The 21,877-nt window shown below is 40.3% G+C and overlaps 2 protein-coding genes across 2 annotated transcripts; both read right to left on the bottom strand.

The window, feature by feature from the left end:
* Positions 1–4,522: 4,522 nt before the first annotated feature.
* Positions 4,523–6,878, bottom strand: hoxc11 (homeobox C11). Its single transcript, XM_022741748.1, has 2 exons — positions 6,143–6,878; positions 4,523–4,755 (listed from the first exon to the last, which is right to left on the bottom strand). The coding sequence occupies exons 1-2, from the start codon at positions 6,876–6,878 to the stop codon at positions 4,523–4,525; spliced, it is 969 nt and encodes a 322-aa protein (XP_022597469.1).
* An 11,546-nt stretch (positions 6,879–18,424) lies between these two features.
* Positions 18,425–20,432, bottom strand: LOC111219191 (homeobox protein Hox-C12a). Its single transcript, XM_022741805.1, has 2 exons — positions 19,844–20,432; positions 18,425–18,674 (listed from the first exon to the last, which is right to left on the bottom strand). The coding sequence occupies exons 1-2, from the start codon at positions 20,430–20,432 to the stop codon at positions 18,436–18,438; spliced, it is 828 nt and encodes a 275-aa protein (XP_022597526.1). The 3' UTR covers positions 18,425–18,435.
* Between the last annotated feature and the right edge of the window lie 1,445 nt (positions 20,433–21,877).

Here is a 21,877-nt window from a genome sequence, read left to right as displayed (position 1 = left end):
ACACACACACACACACACACACAGAGTTGAATGTGACTGTATTTTACCACGGTCTTTACACTTGTCTAAACTACAGCCCACACTTTCGCCTCTAAATTGTCGTCCAATTGATTCCAAACCTGGAAGCCGTTATTATATTGCAAACAGGTATAGGTGTTGAATGCTGTGGGACAGAAGGCGTGCTAGCGGGTTTCCTCATTGCACTAATGTGGAGCCACTGGGGCGACACAACTAATTTGCTCCTGGCAGCTACTTTGAAATATCTTTCCAGTTGGATGTGAGGAGGTTCTGCTTTGTGTCCTCTTTCATGCTGCTGTCCACTCCATGAGCAACTGCGAATTTATGGTGCCAGAATCATGTAAGTTCTTAATTAAAACCCAAAGTGGCAACAGCCATCAAAGCACAGCAGTATTAGGCTATTACATTATTACCATTGACGACCACACCAAACACAAAATACACACATCCGCCGCATTATCCGACTGAAAACCTTCTTTAAATGACAGAGAGGCTTAGGCTTGGTGGCAATAATAAATAAATAGCAGTCCACACATGCGCTCATGTAAATTGAAGCGTTTTGAGAGTTATTTGGTTGCAGCAATGGCAGGAGCTCGTTTTACAGCGTGGAGCTGTTTTATTGCCCTGTAGAACAGGATAGGTGCTGAGATGAGCGTAGTACACTGTAGTATAAAAACATTCAATAGCCCATAACCCCTTGATTAGTATTTGTAGACAAAAAATTGAAAACTCCTACGTTTGCTTCGCAATTAAAGGCAAAACACACTAAAAATTAATAAATTCCCAAGGGATGAATTGCGCAGCAAAATATTGGGAAATGAACACAGTCGAAAAAAATCCTAATTGACTAGAGCACTTAACCTGTGGGAATATTTTTCCATAGGCCTATATATACTAAGTTTTGTATTTTTCTAAGCTGTTACATATTTGTCTAATATGTTAACTTCAATAAAAAAGAAAAAATATATTGTGTTCTATATTATTCGGTAACTGCAGGGCTAAGTCAGCTGTCAGTGCTTATGTTATCACACTATTTTAATAATAAGGTTTAGGCCTACGGAAATAATCTTAAAATTTTCTGTGTAAATACACACTCCACCCCGGACCCAAAAAGAAAATGTTAATTGTTTATAGTCTAGGTATTTCCAAAATAAAAGAAAATCAAATATTAGAGATCGTTTTACAGCATCAAATCAAAAAAACTGAAAATCTCTTAGTAATTCCTCGGATTTTTTTATGTAATTAAATGAATGAATTTTCCATTACACTTAAATGGCACAATGGCATCTTCTGCCCCCTCATTCGTCTCATCTACATCAAACACACCGCCATTTTCCCTCACCACAACACCCAAGTGCACAACCCAGACTGAGCCATGACAGGAGCTGCATTCCAGCAGAGTGGACTGTCCCTCTGTCACACAACACATCACGAAGGAGGATGTCTCTGCGCCTAATACGCGGCTACTACTCTGAAATCCCCGGAGCTTTCGTCTCTCAGGAAACGTTTTCAAGATCTCGTTGAGAAAACAAAACAGTGCAGAGGCCGGGAGACCCCTGGCCCCCGTGTGGTTGATAGACAACATTTGCAAGAGCTTCTGCAGCGCTCTCCGTTAGTGACGTTCTGTGTTGGAGAAACCTACAAATTACCCACGTCACCGTCCCAGGGCCAAGGTTGGTGGGTGTGGCAAGAGGGGGGCTCCTATAGCCTTGATCTCCGCCAATGTGCATCGTCTTTCTTTTGTCAAAACGGTCCCCTGTCCTTCCTGATAATACACTGACATATGCAAATTGAGCCTCAGAGATCTTGAGATCCCAGTCCCTGTAGAGAAAATACACGCCAGGCTCCTGTTAATGTATATTGTTCCTCACGTGGATACAACTGCATCGAGTAGCGCCCCATCTGCTTTTTTCCCTTTTCTTTCTTTGCACTGAAATAATTCAAACCTCAAACAAAACTTTAACCTTTATCCCAACCTCGGCCAAAATGACCCCAACCTTAACTAAACACTCAGAAGTAAAAACACAACCATGCAAAACTGCATTGTAAAACCTCTTTGATCCACACGGAGCAAGCTGAGCAGGAGTCACATCTAAAGTCAGGAATCAAAGGATGGACTGACTCACACGGACTCACACACCCACGCACAAAACCGTCAAGTTTGCAGTTAAAGAACCACCCATAACGACAGGCACACTGCGACAGCCACACACCAACATGATTTTTTTTTCTTTAGAGAATACAAATACAGGCCTACAGTTTATACCAACATGTTTTAAAACGCCTCATGCGTGAAAACGTATACATTTTACAAGGACAATAAAGTGTATTTACTGGGCGTGCTAAAGCTGGCAAAGTTACCTGCTGTAGTTTAATGCGAGGGGTCAAAGTTGGTCTCTGTACACATTCCATTTTCTGTTCCCACTCACTCTCATTGGCCCATTCCGCCGCTGCACACATTTCCGGGCTAAAGGGGCTCCTTGATTCCACTTTATTGCAGCGGGTTAAAGGTGAAGGCCTTGACATTATTGAAGTTCAAAGACTACATTTAATTATAAATTGTAGTTAATGCACACGTGCAATCATCATGCACATATGCTGAGTGCACCGCATAGGAAATACACATGCGCTCACATAAGGTATACACATACATACACACACACACACACACACACACACACACACACACACTTGAAAAAAAAGAAGCATGCCAATTATGATCTCCTTTCCCCTATATATCTCTAACACATGGACCAATTAGTCAACAATTATTTATTCGTAACTGATGTGTTGAAATAGGCTCAAGTTTGGGGTCAGCACACACAAATAGAATATTATTTTAAAAGCTTGGCTTTATCTGAGAGGGAAAACATTACAATTTCACGACATCTTTTATAGGCCAAATGTTTTGGAAAAAAACATATATAAATAAAGATAAATAAATATATATATAGATAGATAATTACATTTACATGAAGCAAAAAAATAACTTCTCTGGAAAAGACTGGATTTTCCAATTTTCAGATGGCGGACATGACATTTGTTTGCGGAGGGGTTGGGGTTTGGTTTGACGTTGCAGACTACATAGACCGAGTTCATGTCGAAACCTCTTGGCAGGTTTTTTCCCCCCCTTCGGACATCCAGTCTTGCTTGTTTACTATTTACTGCGGAAGTGAACGCCATTCCCAAGAACAGACGGTGCAATTAAGAGAAAAAAATAGCCATTTAGTGCCCCTGTCTTTATGGTAGTGTCTAGACTACAAGAGTGGCGATTCCATTTAGTGGGCACTAAAAGAGGTTATCATTCCACTCTCCTTCTCTACATTTCTAAGATCTGGGCTTTACCTTCGTTAACAGGCTTGCTACAATTCAAACATGATCTTTCGGAGTGGTGTAACCTCAAATTACCCTAAAATCTGACAAGTGTAGGCCCGTCCACACTGGCCTGCTCCTCAGTTTCACAACCGCCACCAAATCTACCACAGCAAATGTGTGTATGATCATGAACTCGCCATCAACACAATTTAGAAGTGTGCACACGTTATGTATGTAGGCCAGCAGTTTTAGGTCATACACACATTCATGAGAGGTTTCTATTTCCAAAAGGCTCTGAGTCATGACAAAGCGCAAGCAGTAAATATTGCGCTTTTCAAGACTAAATACATAGTCACCAGTAAAGGTAATTGTGACAACGACAGCACAAAAAGCACAAAGTCGGTGAGTTTTGCCTATATGTTTCTGTTTATTTCATAGGTATTATATTAATGATACACAGGCCGACAATCTGTTCCTCGTCTCTGGAATCCAAAGCACCAATGTTTGAAGCAAATAATTTAACGAGTGTTGGCGTTAAAGCTGTTGAAGTTGTAGGGGCACTGTACTGAAAAATAGCAGCAGGGATGGGGGAAAGGAAATTCAACATACGCCTATTTACAGTCACGAATGCACATTGCATAGGCTACTCTGTACAGGGGGGGTATACTTTCACAGATTGGACGTCACAGTTCTCACTGGCGAAAACAATGCAGCCTGGAGATTTGCTATAACTTGTTCATACTCTGGTCGAGAAATAATTAGATAATGATATGCTATATACAGAGACCAGAGGGAAGGGGAAGAGCTAAAAGTTGTCTGCGCAATAAGGATTCAAACTGTTTGTTACATTTGATATTATTAACAAATATGTCTATATGAACAATAGAATAAACACAATGGAGAATCGTGATAAATAGAGGGACATATTCAAGAACAGCATATAAATGATTATTCTAACCATGTAGGCCTTTCTGGGGACCAGCTAGAAATTCACCGCCGCCCGTATAGGGCAATAAGAAAATGGCGACTTTATCCCATGCAGGCCTGTAACTCCCACTGTCCACTTTAACATTGCACTGTTGGTGATTTGGGCTCCTTTAGAAAATGCTTATGCCCACGATTACAATTCAATGAGATAAGAGTAGGCCTTAATGTCACTGACCAAGACTGTGACACATTCTGCTCCTGCTCACAATAGGGGGTTTCCAGAGAAGTACTGCAGGCGATCTCTGCTCAGCTTCTTCTCTTTCATTCTTCTATTCTGAAACCAAATTTTAACCTGGCGGTCGGTGAGGTTTAACATTCGGGATAGCTGAAGCCTTTTTTCTTTGTTGATGTAAACGTTAAAGAAGAATTCCCGCTCCAGCTCTCGAATCTGAAACTTGGAATATGGACACCTCTTCTTCCTTGTGCGAGGAGTGCCTGAAGACAAAGTAAAATAAAATCATCAAAATCAGAGTTTCACGGGGAACAGAAATGACATCAGGTGAATTAACAACAATAATTCACACAAAAATGGACAAAACGAGGCTTTACAGCTGAGGTGGCGATTGACTTGCCAGATGCTAAGAATTCAGTTTCAGTGGCATTAGTAATGATAACATTTCAGTCAACATTCATCAAGCAGAGTAAGTGAGGCTATCAGATAAACCAGCCATAAAGAGTGTTAAATATCCGATTCGCTTGGAGCAAATAATATCAACTTACGGCTTCTAAGTACGTGTTTATCTGTTATAAATATACAACAACAAAAGTATTTCACCGCATTATGTGCGTCACATTCCTCTGGAGCTAAACTAACAATTTACACAATCTTTTGGCAGTGAGTTGAAATGCATTGCCCATGTTTGCAATGGCCTATGCAGACCTCTGTGGCCCTATAACTTACTATCAAACAGGTGACTGGGGAAATAGATTTTTTTTTTTTTATTGTTTTTTGTGTGGAAGAGGGACAAACATCAGACTCAGTTAGCTTGTATCTACAGCCAGGCTGGGCTAATACAATGTGCATGAGGCTAAACACTAATAGGACCTGTTTGCTGCAACAATCACAGCAGCACTTAAAGCATTATTTTTACTCCATGCTGGTCATTCAAGTTAGCATTATATCAGCTTGCATGCAAACCATCAGTCGACAGGTGAAATGTAAAAGGAAACGTGTTGGCTATAGATTAGGATTTGAGCTTTTTGCAGCGGCTACTGAGGAAATAGCATAATTTGCAGACCTATGCATTCTGCTCATATATGGAGGAAGCAAAACACTCGATTCTCTACCACTGACTCGTTTACTGTGTGCTTGTAAATGGAGGATACGCTTCTAGATAGATAGATAGATAGATAGATAGATAGATAGATAGATAGATAGATAGATAGATAGATATGAATGCATTTAACCGTAAAGTGTGTAATACTGTGTGCAGCATGTCTTTTGCGGGCAAACCCAGTGCTAAAAGAAAATTCACAAGACGCCAAAAGCAATGTTCTGCTCAATTGGTTTTTACTCTCAACAGCCCAACGAGAAAATCCCTTAAAATGCCGAACGCAAGTTCATGATCAAAGTTAACATTTGTCACAATAGCTCTCTCTTAAAAATTTCACAGACTCTCACCATAGAGGCGTCTGTGTATAACATCCCCCTTTTTTCAAAGCGCTTTCCCATCGTAAAAATTCTTCTCGTTGCAAGAAAGAGCTTTGTAGGGTTATAATAAAATCCTTTGAATGCTTATAAAACTCCACATAAAATCTGACCGACAAAACACCGGGCTAGTCCCCTTAACCTTCCCCCATTTTACTGCTTCGGTATACCTACTCGAGTGGCTGCTCTTGCTGGCGTTGCCGTCCTTGGTTGTTGCGGAGGAAGAAGTACATGAGCCTGAATTTGTATGTTCCTCCTCATCTTCTGGATCTTTTTCCTGCTCCGGGGCTCCGGGTACGGAGGCTGTAGGCTGCTGTTGTTGCTGCTGCTGCTGCTGCTGCTGCTGGGAGTCGCTTTCCAGCTTTCCCCCCTCGCCCTTTTGTAAACAATTGTCTGACTGATTGTCCGTGCTGCTGCAGTATGCGGTCTCAAAAAAGCGGTCGAAGCCTTGCGGGAGGACGTTGTTTTTCCCCACGCCGGAGTAAAAACCTGTGGAGGGGTGACTGGAGACCGGATGGGTGTGATGGTGATGGTGGTGGCTGTACACACTCTCGTTCTTCATAAGCATTTCTGTCATGGTGGATGGTGGAAGACAGTCTCTATGCACCAGATCCTCTCCCGAGTAGCACGATGCATAATTGCTTCTGTGGTGCCATTTACTAGCAGGGTCTAAGCCGTATGAAACTTCCCGTACCGGCTGTACTTGAGACAGATTTGTGGAATAAGGGTAGCTGATTTGCCGGGACGGGGCCTGTGGAAGAAACGAGGAGACGGCAGAAAACTCGGGGACGTAGTAGGTGCAGCTGGGGAGGTAGATATTGGACGCGCAGCCAGTCCTGTCCCCAAACTCGGATGTCCGGTCTTTGCGCGTCTGGGAGCAGAAGTTGCCCAGATTCACCGAGTTAAACATCTTTCTCTCTCTCGTACTCCGTACTATAGATAGATGTTTTGGATACGAGCTGCAGCAGAAGGGAAAAATTTGGGAAGGCGAGATGACGCGCAATCCGTCTAAGTCGCCCCGCAGACACGTGATCGAAAGTAGATATTGTCATATATCAATTTGGAAGAGTTGGATGTGTAGGAGTGGTTGGCTTTAGGTAAGATCGAGGAGGTTCAAACGAATAATTTTCAAACACCAAAGGCGCACTAAGAAAACCAGTAACAGATTCCTGTTTGCTGGCTTATGACAATTAGAGCGATATGTGCTGTGTGTGTTTATGTTTATGGGCTGGTGGTAGGCTAGCTAAACAGCTCCAGCTCCTTAAACAGGCATAGCACAAACTGCAGAGCGCACCCAGTAGCATGTATTTCATAGTGTTATGGAGTGTTACAGGTAAGATTATTATTATTATTATTATTATTATTATTATTATTATTATTATAATAATAATAATTATTATTATTATTATCATTATTATTATTAGCTTTACAAATACTATTGGGCTACTGGTTAATGTTAATATTTTAATCACAGAATGAGGAATCACTGACACTGTTGCATACAGTACAAATCTGCATTAGGATTCGCACAGTAAGGTATAAATCCTTTCAGAAGCAACCCCACGACCTAAATCATCGCTTCACTATTTACAAAAAGTTTCAGAGTGAATGACTCCTGTTCTTCTACAAATCTCTGAGGCTCCCCAGGACATTTTACACTGTGGTCTTTGAATATACAGGAGATCTTTTCATAAGGGTTATATTAGTTCTTTTGATCCCCTTTTCATTATTTAATAGTGGCTGCATAAATCTGCGGCACACATTATTAAACAGAGGTGTGGATGAGCCGGGGTCATCTATTTAGAATTATGCAACATATTAATTCGTCATCCATTTTATTTAGTTATTTCTCTCTTTCACCACATGAAAAACCTCGCTACACTGGATCAGTGTATGATCATTTGTAAAGTGAAACTGAGCCAACGTTTAGGCAATGGAGAATACACAGCATACATGTTGACTGAGCAAGCTATAGCCATCGGCCCTCTCTCATTATTCCCTTTGACTTTGGATCATGACAGAGTCCATGGAGGACAGATGCGCAATTCAAGACCCAAGGTTGCTGGAGTTCCTGCAGGAGTACTACCAGTGAAGCCCTGGGACCGTGCATCTCCTCCAGTGGGAAAATGTGCCCTAACTACATAAACACAAACTCAGAAATATGTAATTATTCCCCTCAAACTGATGGAGTCAGCATTATTCCAGTTATTGACAACACCGCCCAGAATATCCCTCTCTATAAAATATTCAACTGATATGCTGGGGTATGATGTCTCCTTGGACTCACTAGTCGATCAAATTAAATGTTTTGGTTTGCAGCTTTTGTCTATAAGCTTCAAAACAGAGCAACAATTTGTCTTCTTGTAAACGGCTACTTTCAGGCCACTCAGACTGAGCCTATTGACCAAGCAGTATGACTGTATCCGACGTTTCCCTCTAAAATTAAATAAGTCCCAGCTGATGTTGCAAGCTGCTGTGATCATTTTATTTTCCACCAGAATGTCGACATTTATCTGTGGGTGACTGTTAAAAAGAGAGACATGTCGCCCGGACTTTTTTTTAAAAAAATAAAATAAAATGTAATAAAATGAATGGTTTGGAGAAAAGATGCGCCTGCGTGTTCTTTCCTGCGTCATTGTAAACTTTTAATTGTACTGTTGAGAGCCATCTTTGACTCTTTATAGACTAACTGATACTATCACAAGGTGAAATTAATATGATGGCCCATTGTTTATGATTATAGGCTACTTCCTAAATGTTGCAATAGACTCTTCAATTATTATCCAATATTCCAATAACACTATCGTTCTACTACAACCACTTATGGGACACCTGTGTTGTTTAAAAAAAAAAAAAAAAAAGGAAAACAAATTTAGTGTTTTTGCTGCTCCCAAGCAAGGGGACGAACAAGCAACATCATCAGAACTCAGCATTGGAAATGAGAGTCCATTGCAGGCGTATTCGTGAAAAAGGTGGCAATGGCATTAGCTTGTTTATTACCGCTACAGACAAAAGGTTGTCTCACATGATGCATCCTGCATCCAAGTACAAAGAAAGCAGACAGCTGTCCAGACACAGCACTTGAATTTGACCACTAAAATCCTCTCTACGTCCACCATAAAACCCAGAATGGCAGTAGTAACGCTAAATTCCTTTGTTCTATAGAAAACCATAAACGTTGAGAATGAGAGGAATTTGGATTTCAGCAACTAGATATTCTGAAACTTAAAAAAACAAAAAAAAAAACAAAACAAAAACAAAAAACACACTGAGCTGGATTTTCACACTCAACACCATAACGCATTTTCTGCAATTTGGGTTTAGCTGTCCACGTAAGATAATGTACCACTAAAACTGGAATAAAAGCCAAAAAATTCTGTTTTGTTTGATTTTTACAAGGCCAAACATTTCAGTCAAATGAATCAGAATAACAGAGACTGATGAACAGCACGAAAAAACAAGAATGTAATAGTTTATTTGTGCCTCGTGAAGCGCAGCTAAAGATGTAATTCTTGGCAGACGGATGACCGAAGCTATGGAGATATTTGTGTAAACATATTGGCCTGTGGCCTGTATGGACACATGCTCGACACATGCTTGCAGCATTAGTGTTGCGCAGTTGCATAACAATAATAATAATTCGCACATCAAAATGTCATTGTCTGTTTTAACAGTATGAAATATACATAGTGAACTCTAATTAAAAGATGAAACGCAGGACTTGGATATGAAGTTGAATTTCTAAAAACTGAAAAGCCGCCACACTAATTGTCTTATACGGGTTCTGAATTACGACATTTAAAATGTATCCGTATGTCAACATAATTCTGATCATAATGTTATCCGCAGAATAAAAAAATGGCAATAAATAAAAACTACACACATACTCTTTCAGCAGACAATAAGAGAACCAGGGCAGACAGTCCAAAACAATACTGTCAAATCATTTCCTCATCATTTCAATGATGCGTATTAGCACGGCATAAATAAGTAATGTGAGGGAAGGAATAAGTGATGCACTAATAAAATTCAAAAGTTAGGGCTGCTTATCAAGACAAGTGAAAATGCAAAAGATGAGTTTAAAAGACTACACAGTACACAAGAGGAACTGATGCGTTTAAAGGAATGGGAAATAGTATCTCCTCCTGGCTGCGTTTAAGTCGCAGCATTTGTCATAATGTGGCAAAATATGACCAGTCAGCGTCCATCTCTTAACAATATCCGCCTTCCGAGAGTTTAAACACTGAATATTCTCGCCTTGGTGCGCTCAGACCAACAGTCAAAGAATAAGGTTTACCATGTGTTTATTTCCCTGGATGGACGACTCACAGCAGCTGATATTCCTCTAGCAATAGGACCCAGGAAAGTTTGATTTGGTTGCACCAAATGAGCAGGCTAAGCATATGCAGGGTTTGCACGCAAAAGGGTCTGAGTTGAGTTATCAGCCCATGCTAATTCTATATTATGTGAACTCATACAATGATAAACAATATTTTAAATGCAGGTTCTAATGTTCCGTTCTATTCTGTTCTGTTGGGCGATCCAAAGCGAAGGTGTTGTAAACATGTGCCATTTTCTGCTTAAATATCACTGTTGGAGCACTAACTTTACAACTGTGTCTGAGGAATTTAAGCTATGTATTGCTACCTAGCCCCATAATTACAATGGTTAACCTAGGAGTCACCCTCTTGTTAAGAAGAACTCTCAGTTCAAAAATGGCGCACTTAAATATTACAGAGTATTTTGGCTCTGTGTCGAGAAATGTTGAGCCAAATAATACAGCACTCACCACACACACAAACATAGAAACACTCATACAATGGAATCAGTTCAGCAAGACACTACTGCACAGTTAGCTGAAGTCAAGGCTAAATGTGGGAAGCCTGTGTAATCATATTACTGTCCCCTCATGGCCTAGATAAGTTTAATTGGATGTAAGTCGGGCAGTTAAACTGGGCTGTATGAGCTGCGAACAGTTTCAATCAACACTAAAGAGCCTTGTTTTTTTTTTTTTTTTACTGAGGTCTCAGTGAATGCACCTAGCGTGGAGCGTCTGTGGTGGCAACAATAGCTTACAAGATAAGGATGTGTGTTGCTGTTACATTTAGAGCAATCTCCAGAGTGTATTTCTCTTTCAACCACTAGGACATAAAGCTTTCACAACAATGTGTTAACTTTTTTATTAGAAGTATTAAATGATTTCACATCACAAGGAACTGCCCAATAGTGACTGCTGGCTTCAGCTCCTATGTGTTATTTAGATGTCCTGGAAAAACCTGGAAAACCTTTGAGCCAAGGGACAGTAAACAGTGAAGTGCATCCATCTTTGAATAAATGCTACATAAGCTAAAAATAAGCTTATAGATATTTTGCTAGAGGGATTCTTATCTTCACGGTTAGTACCAATTTACAAAAGTCAAAATAAAAAGCATTTTATGTGAAAAAAGCACTACAGGCTGTGGTCTGTCACATGCCGATATATTTATTAAAAGAATATTTTTAAGCGTGTTAGACCTCTAGTAACAGCACAATTAATCTTCTAAAATATCCGAATCAACCATTAAAATCAGCAGGGATAATGTGCCCAGTGTTTGAATACAATTCAGCCTTGACTAACAATCATAAATAAAGTGTTTTCGGAAATTAAGCAGATGGCTGCACAAAATTACTCACGGCCTGTTCAATGGTTGTTTATGGAATTTGAAGACTTACAGATAATATAGGATTTAGTTTGGGGACATAACAAAAGCTGAGTTTGATCATGTATTGACATTACTTGCGTATGTGCAGGAATTACGCACATTTATTTTCTCATCGTTAGACGCGAGCGATTCACTTGATGACATTTTTTTTCATCACTTGGTCACATTGTGTCTGTTGCGACCAGTGTCTCTTCGGGAAAAAGTGTTAGGCTACATGTGCATGCAGGAGGACAATCACGTGACAGATCTAATCGTCCTTAAGTGTCTAAAATTCCAACCACTGAATTTGTCATTGTAAATACAAGCAGTTCGAATTCAGCGAATATTTTGAACATTTATGTCAAATGAGACGAGACGCGCACTGGTTGGTTGCCTTCGCACCGGGGGTCAAAATGCATTATTTTAGTTTACACTGGCCTTGCACAGGAGTGGCTTAGTATGTGGACCCAGAATAGAAGCTCCGAGCTTTACGCTACAGACTCAGATATATTTGAAATGCCTGCTCAAACACTTAGTGCTAAAGTTTGCTTTGCCATCTGAGCTGCAAATTTTCCAAGCTTTTTTCTTCAGAGCCTAGGCCTTTAAACACATAGAGAAACTGCACATAAAATATTGATATTGATATAGGAAAACGGCGTATCGTCTAGGCTGCACCGCATGTACACCGCACCGATATTGGACAAACTTGAACAGGTGACAGAATTTTCCATCTAAAATTGTAAGAGCGGATGTGCATCTCCATGCTGCATACTTGACCTTCAGTGAGTGCGTTAGGGCCCAATCGTCGGTCTGGAAAGGACAGCCCACCTCCAAAATACTAAACATTGAAGAAAACGCACTATATATAGGCCTGTAGTAGGTAGTCTAAAAGAAAGAAAGGAATATTTAAAATGCGATTGAAAAACGGAGATTAAATAATAATGAGTAAATATTACCGAGCAAAATATCACTTCAAGCACTGATAAATGCCGTATACATTCTTCACATTGATACTAAGCTGTCACGCTATTTCAAAAATAGAAAATGAGAAATGCCCTGTGATGCTATAATGGGCTAAACAAGAACAACAAAATGAAAACAATTGCCTACTGATTTGGAATTGCAACATCAATCAGTTTTGAAATTCTGAGATGTTTTTTTCTTTGTTTCCATCAGGGACAACTGGTCTAAGAGGAATTCGGCTCTTTCAGGGCAGCAATGAAACCTTCACGCTCCTTATTAAGGGCTGTTTGACGTGCGATGCTATTGAAAAACAAATTGATAAGATGGTACATTTCAGAAAAATAGAGCTCTCAGAGAACTCATTTCAAATCATGTCAAAATCGATATATAACAGTTGTGAAAGGACTGAGACGATATGGATCTATCGTGCTAACCTATCCCCTCTTTCTCTATCACATTAACACTCTCCTTCAAAATTCACACACGTCCACACACTCCACACACACTTTAGCAGGAATAACATGGCTTTCTATTTCTCTAGCCAGCTTCGTACCATAAACGGCAGAGGGGTGGCGGGGGACGTAGACCACATGCCACACAAGTTCTCTGCGAAGGGCACTGTGAAGCTCACTGACCTTTGGGACGCGGAGACAGGCCGCCATAAACAGATTTAGCCAGTCTCAAAGTCAAAAGTGCTCAAGAGCAGTGAAAGCCCTATTGTAAAGACCTGCAAAGCCAACAGAGATTTCATCCTGTTTTACAATCCAAATATCTTGAGGTTGTCCGCAAAGGCTACAGATTTGAGTTTTTTTTTTAAAGTTAATTATTCCCTCTTATATTCTTTTTAAAGTGAATTATACCAAATTAGAATACAGACAAGCAAATATGTACTAACTAACATTAGCTGTTGTGCTGTGATAATTTTTAGATGTTGAGGGAGGAGAAGGGATGGCAGGTGAAGACGCAGGGCAATGTTTAGGGATTTGTTGGACGTGAAAGCTTCAAAACGTTCCCAGCACAAGGTTATTTGTCACAAGGAAATGCAAAATAAAGGATAGAAATAGTCTACCTGAATAAATAGACTACACAGAAAAGTTACATTAATAGTCAGTGTCAACAGATTCGTCTGGTTTGAAGTTCAAGTTAAATCTAGGCTCCATGTTCAGAGATCCGTTTGGCACCGACCAAAGACCAGACTGCCATACCATTCAGTCCAAATAATCCCACCGTTTTACGCAGGAATCATCTAACTAGCCTGCAAACACAAACCACTGTTTGCATCACTTCCTCTTGGAGGCATTCACACGCTGTGAGTTGTTTTGATGCTTAGACCAGTTTTCCTCTTGTCAAAATGCATTAGTATTAACAACTCACGCAAACTGTCGTTGCTGTGAATTTAACTTCACACTTTCCTCTGCTAACTGAACACAAATCTACTGCCTTTGTTTTCTTTAACAAATCAGGTATCCTGGGTAATATCTGTTTCTCTCGTTGTCTTCTCACGTCGCAAGATTGTTTTGCGCATTTTTACAAGCTCAAATGCGCATAAAACTACAAATATAAATAATTTAAGCCCAATAAAGTTATCATAATTGCTGCTGTTTAAATTTCAAGACCACATATGTGGACGGTGTTTCCTGAAGCTTTTAAAAGTTCTTCGAAAATATTTGTAGCACTGCTGACCTTGAAGATTTTTTTTTTTTTTTTTTTTTGGAAATAATGACTAAGATACTGCAGAACAGTCAAGACCGTCATGGTGCATTTTATATCTATTATTCTCCTCTAACCCATTTAACAAGGCAACACACAAACACAAGACATTAGTTTATGTCCTTTCGTGGTCAACAGCGCGTTTGATAGGTTAAAAAGATTGGAGCTGTTATGAATGATGTCCCCTGGATGATCAAATTCAATACACGCAATTTAAGATCTCCCCAGTATTATTTCATAGTCTCTGTTATTATCATATGCCAGCAAATACTTGGTAGACTTACTGGGTATGCTTTGCATCAGCCTGCCGTCACTTCATAACAAATGCACGGTGTATTGCCTGGATTAAAGCACACATGAATGCTGCTGTCAGTGCGTAAAGGGATGCGTATTAAAGCATTACGCATGCAGTTCTCTTATTATACGGAGATAATTCAAAATCAGTCACCGTTACGTTTTCTGATATACACATGAAAATTAATAATTAATAATTGAATAATTGAAATTATTCTCCAAACCACCATGTAATCAGATGCGTAAATGTACATGGTGAGTATTTAGTCTCATTCTGACCAGACGTAGGTTATTGTGCACTCACAAACTATTTGAGCTGACTCCATGATTTGTTCAGAATATTTACAGAGGTCATTTTAGAAACCAGTATTCTATATGTCATTTTTTGATATTTGCAAACTTGCGCACTGTGGACGATCGAACAGCAGCGGGTCCAGACGGCCCTATATGTGTCATAGTGGACCTTACAGCTCTTGTATTCATTCAATAGGCTACTCTATATTCAATATACAAAGAATTGTGCATTACGTTGATGAATATAAGAAGAATATAAGAATTGAGGTTTAGAGTACAGTCACCCTAACTGGGGAAGGTGGCTCTTTGTAGGAAGGGAAACTGGCACAAATATCAGAGGCTGCAGAAACAGCATTAGCAGCGTAGCTACTGTAAGACAGAGGAGAGAGAGCTGCAGTAAGGCTTTCACAAACTATAATCCACTGAATCTCTGATATGCATAATCTGATAAATGTTCAAGGATGTAATACGAAGAGGACTGCGTTAAGTATTGAGCATTTTACATATGTGTTGTGATTCTGGACAGACTGACTCAGGAAGGCCATTCATTGGGTCGGTTGCAGGAGCGGCTGTGCACAGTTCACTGAGAAGGCAACATCTGATCTCAACATTGAGACAGCACAACAGTTTCCAGTGAACATACTTCAGCTAACTGAGACTGGAAGCTGTTGAGGACAAACGCATTAATGCTTGGTTTGTGAGCTGATAGGAAAACACTGCACATCCCTGCATTGCTTTACACTTCCTTGCCAGTAGGGAGAGCCTTGTGGATTTTAGATATGTGATTACTGTACAAATATCTATGTGGTTTGTAAAGATGTATGCCATTTGATAAAGATTTTTTTTTATCCGATACGTGTGTATGTTTTCATTAACCATGCTTTGATGTGTAATTATCACGATTGTGGATCCCTAATGTAAACCAGGAAATAGGATGCACAGTCAGTCCAAGAGGCTTGTCTATATGGAGCACTGGGGTGTAACCCTATTACTGCTTTACAGAGCTATTGCGTGTTTAGCTGCACCGTTATAGGCTTGTAGCATAGCACTGACACTGATTAGGTCGAACTTCAAGGGAAACCACAAGACTTGAGACGAAAACTTGAAAAAAAACATTTTTGCCTAAAACTATGCAGTTGTTGTAAAGTTTAGTTGTTGCCGTGTTTCAGACTTCTCTTTAAAAGGGGAATAATATTCAGTGCAAGATGGGATTTAGAATATGCATCTGGCCGCCATTTTGCATGGTCTAAAGCTATCATATTTGCCTATAGCTTACCTTTGTATCTGACCGGCCATAATAAAACAAGGCCAACCTGTGTGGGCTCCTATTGCTTAAAGTTCACAGCATGTGCAATTATGTGCCAACAAAACACACTCTCAAATGCTTCCAAATGTCCCATTAATGTTCAGATCTTTATTTCACTGCGGTGGACACATGTATTTTTAAACTGTGTTACAGGTCACGTCTAATAAAATAATCCCACCAGTCAGCACTCAGAAAAGCTGATTTTAAAGCAGAGCATTCAGAGCAGCAACGCAATGACACACTGAAGTAACACCAATAAACATTTCAATATTCTGTTTATTGAAGACCTTACGCATATACATTCATATCATTATTACTTTTACAAGACAACGTAGCAATCCTTACAAGCGCAAAGAAGGGAATGCAGTGAGGGACGAAATGAAAGAACGATAACAAACAACGACTACACAGAAACAGGGTTTCTTTTAAATGTCATGTATGCTCAAATTTCTTGCATACCATTTCATATATCCATTCTTGGCAGTATCATATCGTATATAATAGGCCTACATTTCCAACCCTAACAACCACAAATAGGCTGTGGAATGCGATATTGTACAAGACGATCAATAACATAAAGCACCATTATATATCGATAAGGGATCCTAAAATAGGATGCAAATAGTAACATGTGTAATTTCATTTTACAAAGTTATACACGAGTACAAGGTAAGGAAAGGGATGACACTGAGCACATTGCAAGGAGCAAGTACATTAAGTAGGCCTATAGGCCCCTTGTCCTTTCACCATAATAATAATAATAATAATAATAATTATAATAATAATAATAATAATACATTCTTTGTAGGAGTTTGTGTCAAAAATGTTTTAGGTTTTGTTCGCTTTTGATTTGTCCAAAAAAAAAGTATAAAAAAGTCACCTAGAGAAAAAGTGGCCCGCAGAACATGACTTATAGCTATTTCACATCAATAACATGCTGCAAATACATTTCACTGCTATAGCTTACTCATTATACATTACAGATAATGCACTGCATTCGTCCCGAATTAAGGGAGCACACATGTAGGCCTATTATGAAATGTTCTAAATTTCTACATATTTATTTTTCATTATGAGCACCAAGTTTCAGAATTGCTCTTTCAGGCCTGAAAACTTCCCCCTCCCCTCCCAGGTGCAACTTTTGGCGGTTTCCTTGTTTAACCAAGTGGGCCTAAAATTGTACATACACTGTTGAATATTTCCATTACAGATCCTAGCGAGTTTATTGTAGAATATACTATTTTTTTCACAATCTGGACGTGGACTTTTAATAGCAGCTCAAACCCGTATTCAAACGGTGATCTCAGTCAAATAAAGAAATGCAACCCATGCAGGATTCCGTGGTTGTTGTTAAGACAAGTTGAAAGGTAATAAAAGTAAGAAAAATAGGCTACCTTTAGAAACTTGTTAGCACATGAACAAAGTCGTGACAATTAATTTTTAGATATCGATATGGATTACGTAGCGCTTGTAGTCCTCCCTCTCCCCATGCAGACCCCCAGACTTCCTGCCCGTGACCGTGAACGTGTCCACAACGCGTGGCGAAAACTATGGAAAGGAGATAAGGATGATGCTCCTCTGACCCAACAAACTGTGTCTGTGGAAGTATTAAGCAACCGTGAGGGAGATTCTACTTCATCAGTTCATAACCTCAGAGAAATTATTGCGCGGATGCGGCACCAGCCTGTCTGTCAGGCTTCTGTGTCTTTAGAGCTTCACTGGTATTTCTTAGGCCTATTTTGAGATTTTACAAAGTGGTCCCGCTCCCTCCTCATTTTCTCTGACTAAAAAGGGAACTAACTGGATGTTGTCATTTTGTGTCATGGCAAACAGAGCAAGACACATTTCAACCTACACGCTTTGGCGTGATACTGGGTTGCACATTTCGCATGGCTTACAATTAGGGTGAAGACAAATCTCTTGACAGGTCATGGAAACCAAGAGATGCATCTTGCACAGAAAACACATTCTCACAGCTTTTTGTGCGATTATACCAAACATGAAGGCAGTCTCACTGAGAATAGCTTTGAATGCCACACAATGGCTTGTTTTGGGCTTGTGTAGCCCGCACCTTTGAGAAAAAAAAAATATCAGAAAATGTTGTAATAATTGCCTGCGATGTAAAAGATGGATAGATGAGTGCATGCACTGAAAGAAGACCTAAGGGAGCATAGAAGGCTTGGCTTTTACTGCCTATCGATTCACCTTCTGCCGCATCTCTAAAAGTAGGCCAAAGCTTGCTCCCTCAGCATGAGTCTCTTCTTCTTCATCCTGCGGTTCTGGAACCAGATCTTGACTTGTTGGTCGCTGAGGTTCAGACGGTCGGAGAGCTCCCTCCGCCGCTGCCTGGTAATGAACTCATTTAGCATGAATTCACCTTCTAGCTCAGCCAGCTGAAGTTTGGAATATGGTTTGCGCTTCTTTCTGGTCCGAGTGTGCATCGGGTACCACGGGGCACCTGGAGGAGGGGGAGGAGGAGGAGGAGGAGGGGAGGGGGAGGGGGGGGGTGCATACTACGGATTAGTCACCACAGTAGCAAAATCACGGTCACCTCCAAGGTTATGAGGAGTCTACAGGGGCGCCAGTTGTCAAAGAAAAGCTTGGATACTAGGCTAAGTGAATTTCATGTCATTTCATTTAGCTTATACTGGAAAGCAATCAGGAGATTATCTACAAGTCAAACTACATTACAGTGATACAGCACTGAGTTTTTCTAAGGATATCTGAAGCTGTGGAAACCTAGACAGTATTTCAGAAGGCATGAGAACATTTGTGTGTTTTGCCAATGATCCAAGATGTACAGATTCTGTTTTACATTAGGGTTCACAGAACTCATGCCCCTGGAAGCTGTCACTTCCTCCATACACAACCAAAGTGGATTTGTTTTGGTCTCCCCCTGGGCTGCATGGACATATATGACTTCAAATCCAATTTCCGGACCACCAGGACCACTCCAATTGTGGATACATTTTTCATAAGTGTTTTATTTTTCAGCTTCCTCTATCGAGACCACCGGTATACAGCGGTTTGTATCACAGGAAGTTTTATTGTTGCAGTTAAAGTAGCATTAACGTGATAATTAAGCCGTACTTGCAAATACCCCTGCTTATTTGCGAGTTTCAGGGCATATTAAATGACTCTTGAGTACACAGCGACAGATATTAATTCTGTTTACGACTCATTAAAAGGAAAACTCTCTATTCGATGCAGTCAACCAAAGCGGCTCACCCTTTTAAATCACTGCACTAATTTGTGTATACAAAGAGCAACAATGGCCCAAAATCAACCATCTAAGTGCCTGAAACACAGAGACTAATCTGAACTAGGGAAATGCGATGACAGGACTGACTGTTTATTCATAAGCTGGTAGGCAATATGATTTGGTGAGGTTATCTATAACTCCACACAACCACGTTGCGCGTGGAGTATTTTAGGGCAACCCCTAGCGGCGTTTGCACACCACGCATCTCTCCTGCAGGCTAATCTAGGCTGCAAGTTGTGCATCAACACAGCGAGCTCTAATGATGGTTTGATACCGCAAGTGAATGCTATGTGCTTCCATCTTATAAATAATGTAGACACAGCCTAAGTTTAATATTATTGTGATTAAAAATAATAAGCACCCACCTCCGCCTGCGGCTATGTTGCTTGAATGGCTTCCCGGTGACACCAGGGTCTGTGTGTCGCTGGATGAAGGCTTGCTGCCCTCGTTGAGCAGAGAGGAGCTGGAGTCGGACTCCATTGACTGACAGGATGGCGGGTCTTGCGTTAGCTGCTCGGTCCCATAATCATATTTGGAAAAGGCGGCAGTGCTGCCAATTCCACTGTGCATCCCGTGGTCAGATGTTAGGGATGATGTGTCTCTCACCCTATCCTCTCGTTTGAGGCTGCTGCCACCTGAACAGGTCTCCCTGTTCCCGTTGCCGTTGTTATAATAACATTTACCCTCTTCTGGTCTGGTGATTTCACACGACCGATTGAAAGAAGGGTTAATAGACACGGGGCTGCTAAAGTAGGATTGAGAGTATCCATTGCACGGCTCCGAAGGATTCCACGGAAGGGAGCAAACATTGTCCCTTCTCGGGTAGGAGAGAGACGGTAGCCCCGCCAGTTGTCCCCCTGAGGCTCTAAAATTCGGAAAGTAAAATGTGTCTCCAGTGTGGATGTTTACCAAAGGTCCCACAAACCCTGGATTAAGGAGATTATGCTCGCCCATTTCCGCGGGCCCGACCAACAGCTTCTAGTTTATTGCAATCTGACATTTAACATAGTTAAACCTGGAGGGGCGCCTGATTGGTCATCCTCAAACCACGTGTCTAGGCTAACTTCTGTTACACATGGTACCACCCACTTGGTCCATCTCAGACAAAACAAAACATTAACTTCTGTATTACAGAGGTTTATATGCTTTTTAAAAATACTATAAACCTTTTATTAAAAATGTAGAATCTTGTTTTTCTTCACTTGACTCATGCTGAGTCCAAAAGGAGCCCAGGCTGCTTCTCCTTTTACACTTGTAGAACTGTCCATGGCCTCGTTTAATATCTTTATAAGCTGGCAAAAGTTGTTTAAATGCTATTTCTTATGAAAACAATTTTTCTTGAAGGAGAGGGTGCATATGACATCTTGTTTTCTAGCAAATTATGGTTGAATTCCATGTCATATAAAGCTGTGATGTCCCAATTTTACAAGCTTGTTTTAAGAAAAGACTGATGCTCATTGCCGCACTCTACTCATATTTACAGTAACGGGGTCAGCAGGTTGAAGCCACTGGCTCTGTAAAAGAGGACGATATTCTACAAGGTTACTTTAAGAGGGTATATTTCACATAATATTCTCTAGTACACCTCACATGAACAACTTTAACAGATACCTCCAATAAACGTTCGCAGCCAAACTCTGGTGGGATTGTTATACCTCTCACAATTCTTTTATATGAATTTTACAAGATATCAGAGGGCACTTAACTGATTCAATCAGCCGAGAGTCTCTCTGCTTTATATCTCGCTAATTAGTTGATTTGTAGATGCAGTTCCGAAGACACTGAACAAATATGTGACATGCCATACTGTAGTCATCCTCTGTTCTGTCAAAAGAAAAAAGGTCTCTCTCAAAAACAAAAACCTTTTTCTTTTTCCACAGTGCACTTTTTTTCTGCAGAAAACTCCGCCATGATATGCACACGATTCAGGCACTCTGCCAACAGCTGGCGCAAGAATTTCTAATGTGGTCTTTGGTCATCAAACTGGCCAACCATCATCCTCAAACATATTCTTATGACTGACCTGTGCCTTCTGCATTCCTCTCTCGGGTCCACAGACTACTCATTAATAGAAAAAAAAATCTAGGAAGACTTTCCAAACGTTTATAGCTTTCTATATTATATCAGTCCAGCATCAATTTTGCAATCCCAATTTCCCTTTATAAATTCATAATTTACCACCACCCACTCCCGACTACATGTAAGGAAGACAAAATCAATTTATGGATCTCAAAAGTTCTCATAACTCAGCAGTGGGGAGCTGCTAATTTCTCAATTATGGCACTTTAAAAAAGTCTTACTACCAAGGACAAATAGTTTGACTCATCATTGGCACGTAATGAGAATAAGAAAAAAAAACACTCAAGGCATAACGAAGCACACACGGACGTCGCCGTCAA

The sequence above is a fragment of the Seriola dumerili genome, unplaced genomic scaffold (assembly GCF_002260705.1).
Source record: "Seriola dumerili isolate Sdu_G_001 unplaced genomic scaffold, Sdu_1.0 BDQW01000056.1, whole genome shotgun sequence".
Lineage (NCBI taxonomy): Eukaryota > Metazoa > Chordata > Actinopteri > Carangiformes > Carangidae > Seriola > Seriola dumerili.
Note: the sequence above shows the minus strand (reverse complement) of the source record. Positions and strands in the feature narration are given on the sequence as shown.

What these genes read in the sequence shown, in the direction of transcription:
- hoxc11 (XM_022741748.1), bottom strand. Translation starts at nt 6,878, where the DNA reads ATGTTTAACTCGGTGAATCTGGGCAACTTCTGCTCCCAGACGCGCAAA. An exon ending in CAGCAAGAGCAGCCACTCGA is followed by an intron (nt 4,756 to 6,142) that starts GTAGGTATACCG and finishes CTTTGTCTTCAG; the next exon opens with GCACTCCTCGCACAAGGAAG.
- LOC111219191 (XM_022741805.1), bottom strand. Translation starts at nt 20,432, where the DNA reads ATGGGCGAGCATAATCTCCTTAATCCAGGGTTTGTGGGACCTTTGGTA. An exon ending in CAACATAGCCGCAGGCGGAG is followed by an intron (nt 18,675 to 19,843) that starts GTGGGTGCTTAT and finishes CCCCTCCTCCAG; the next exon opens with GTGCCCCGTGGTACCCGATG.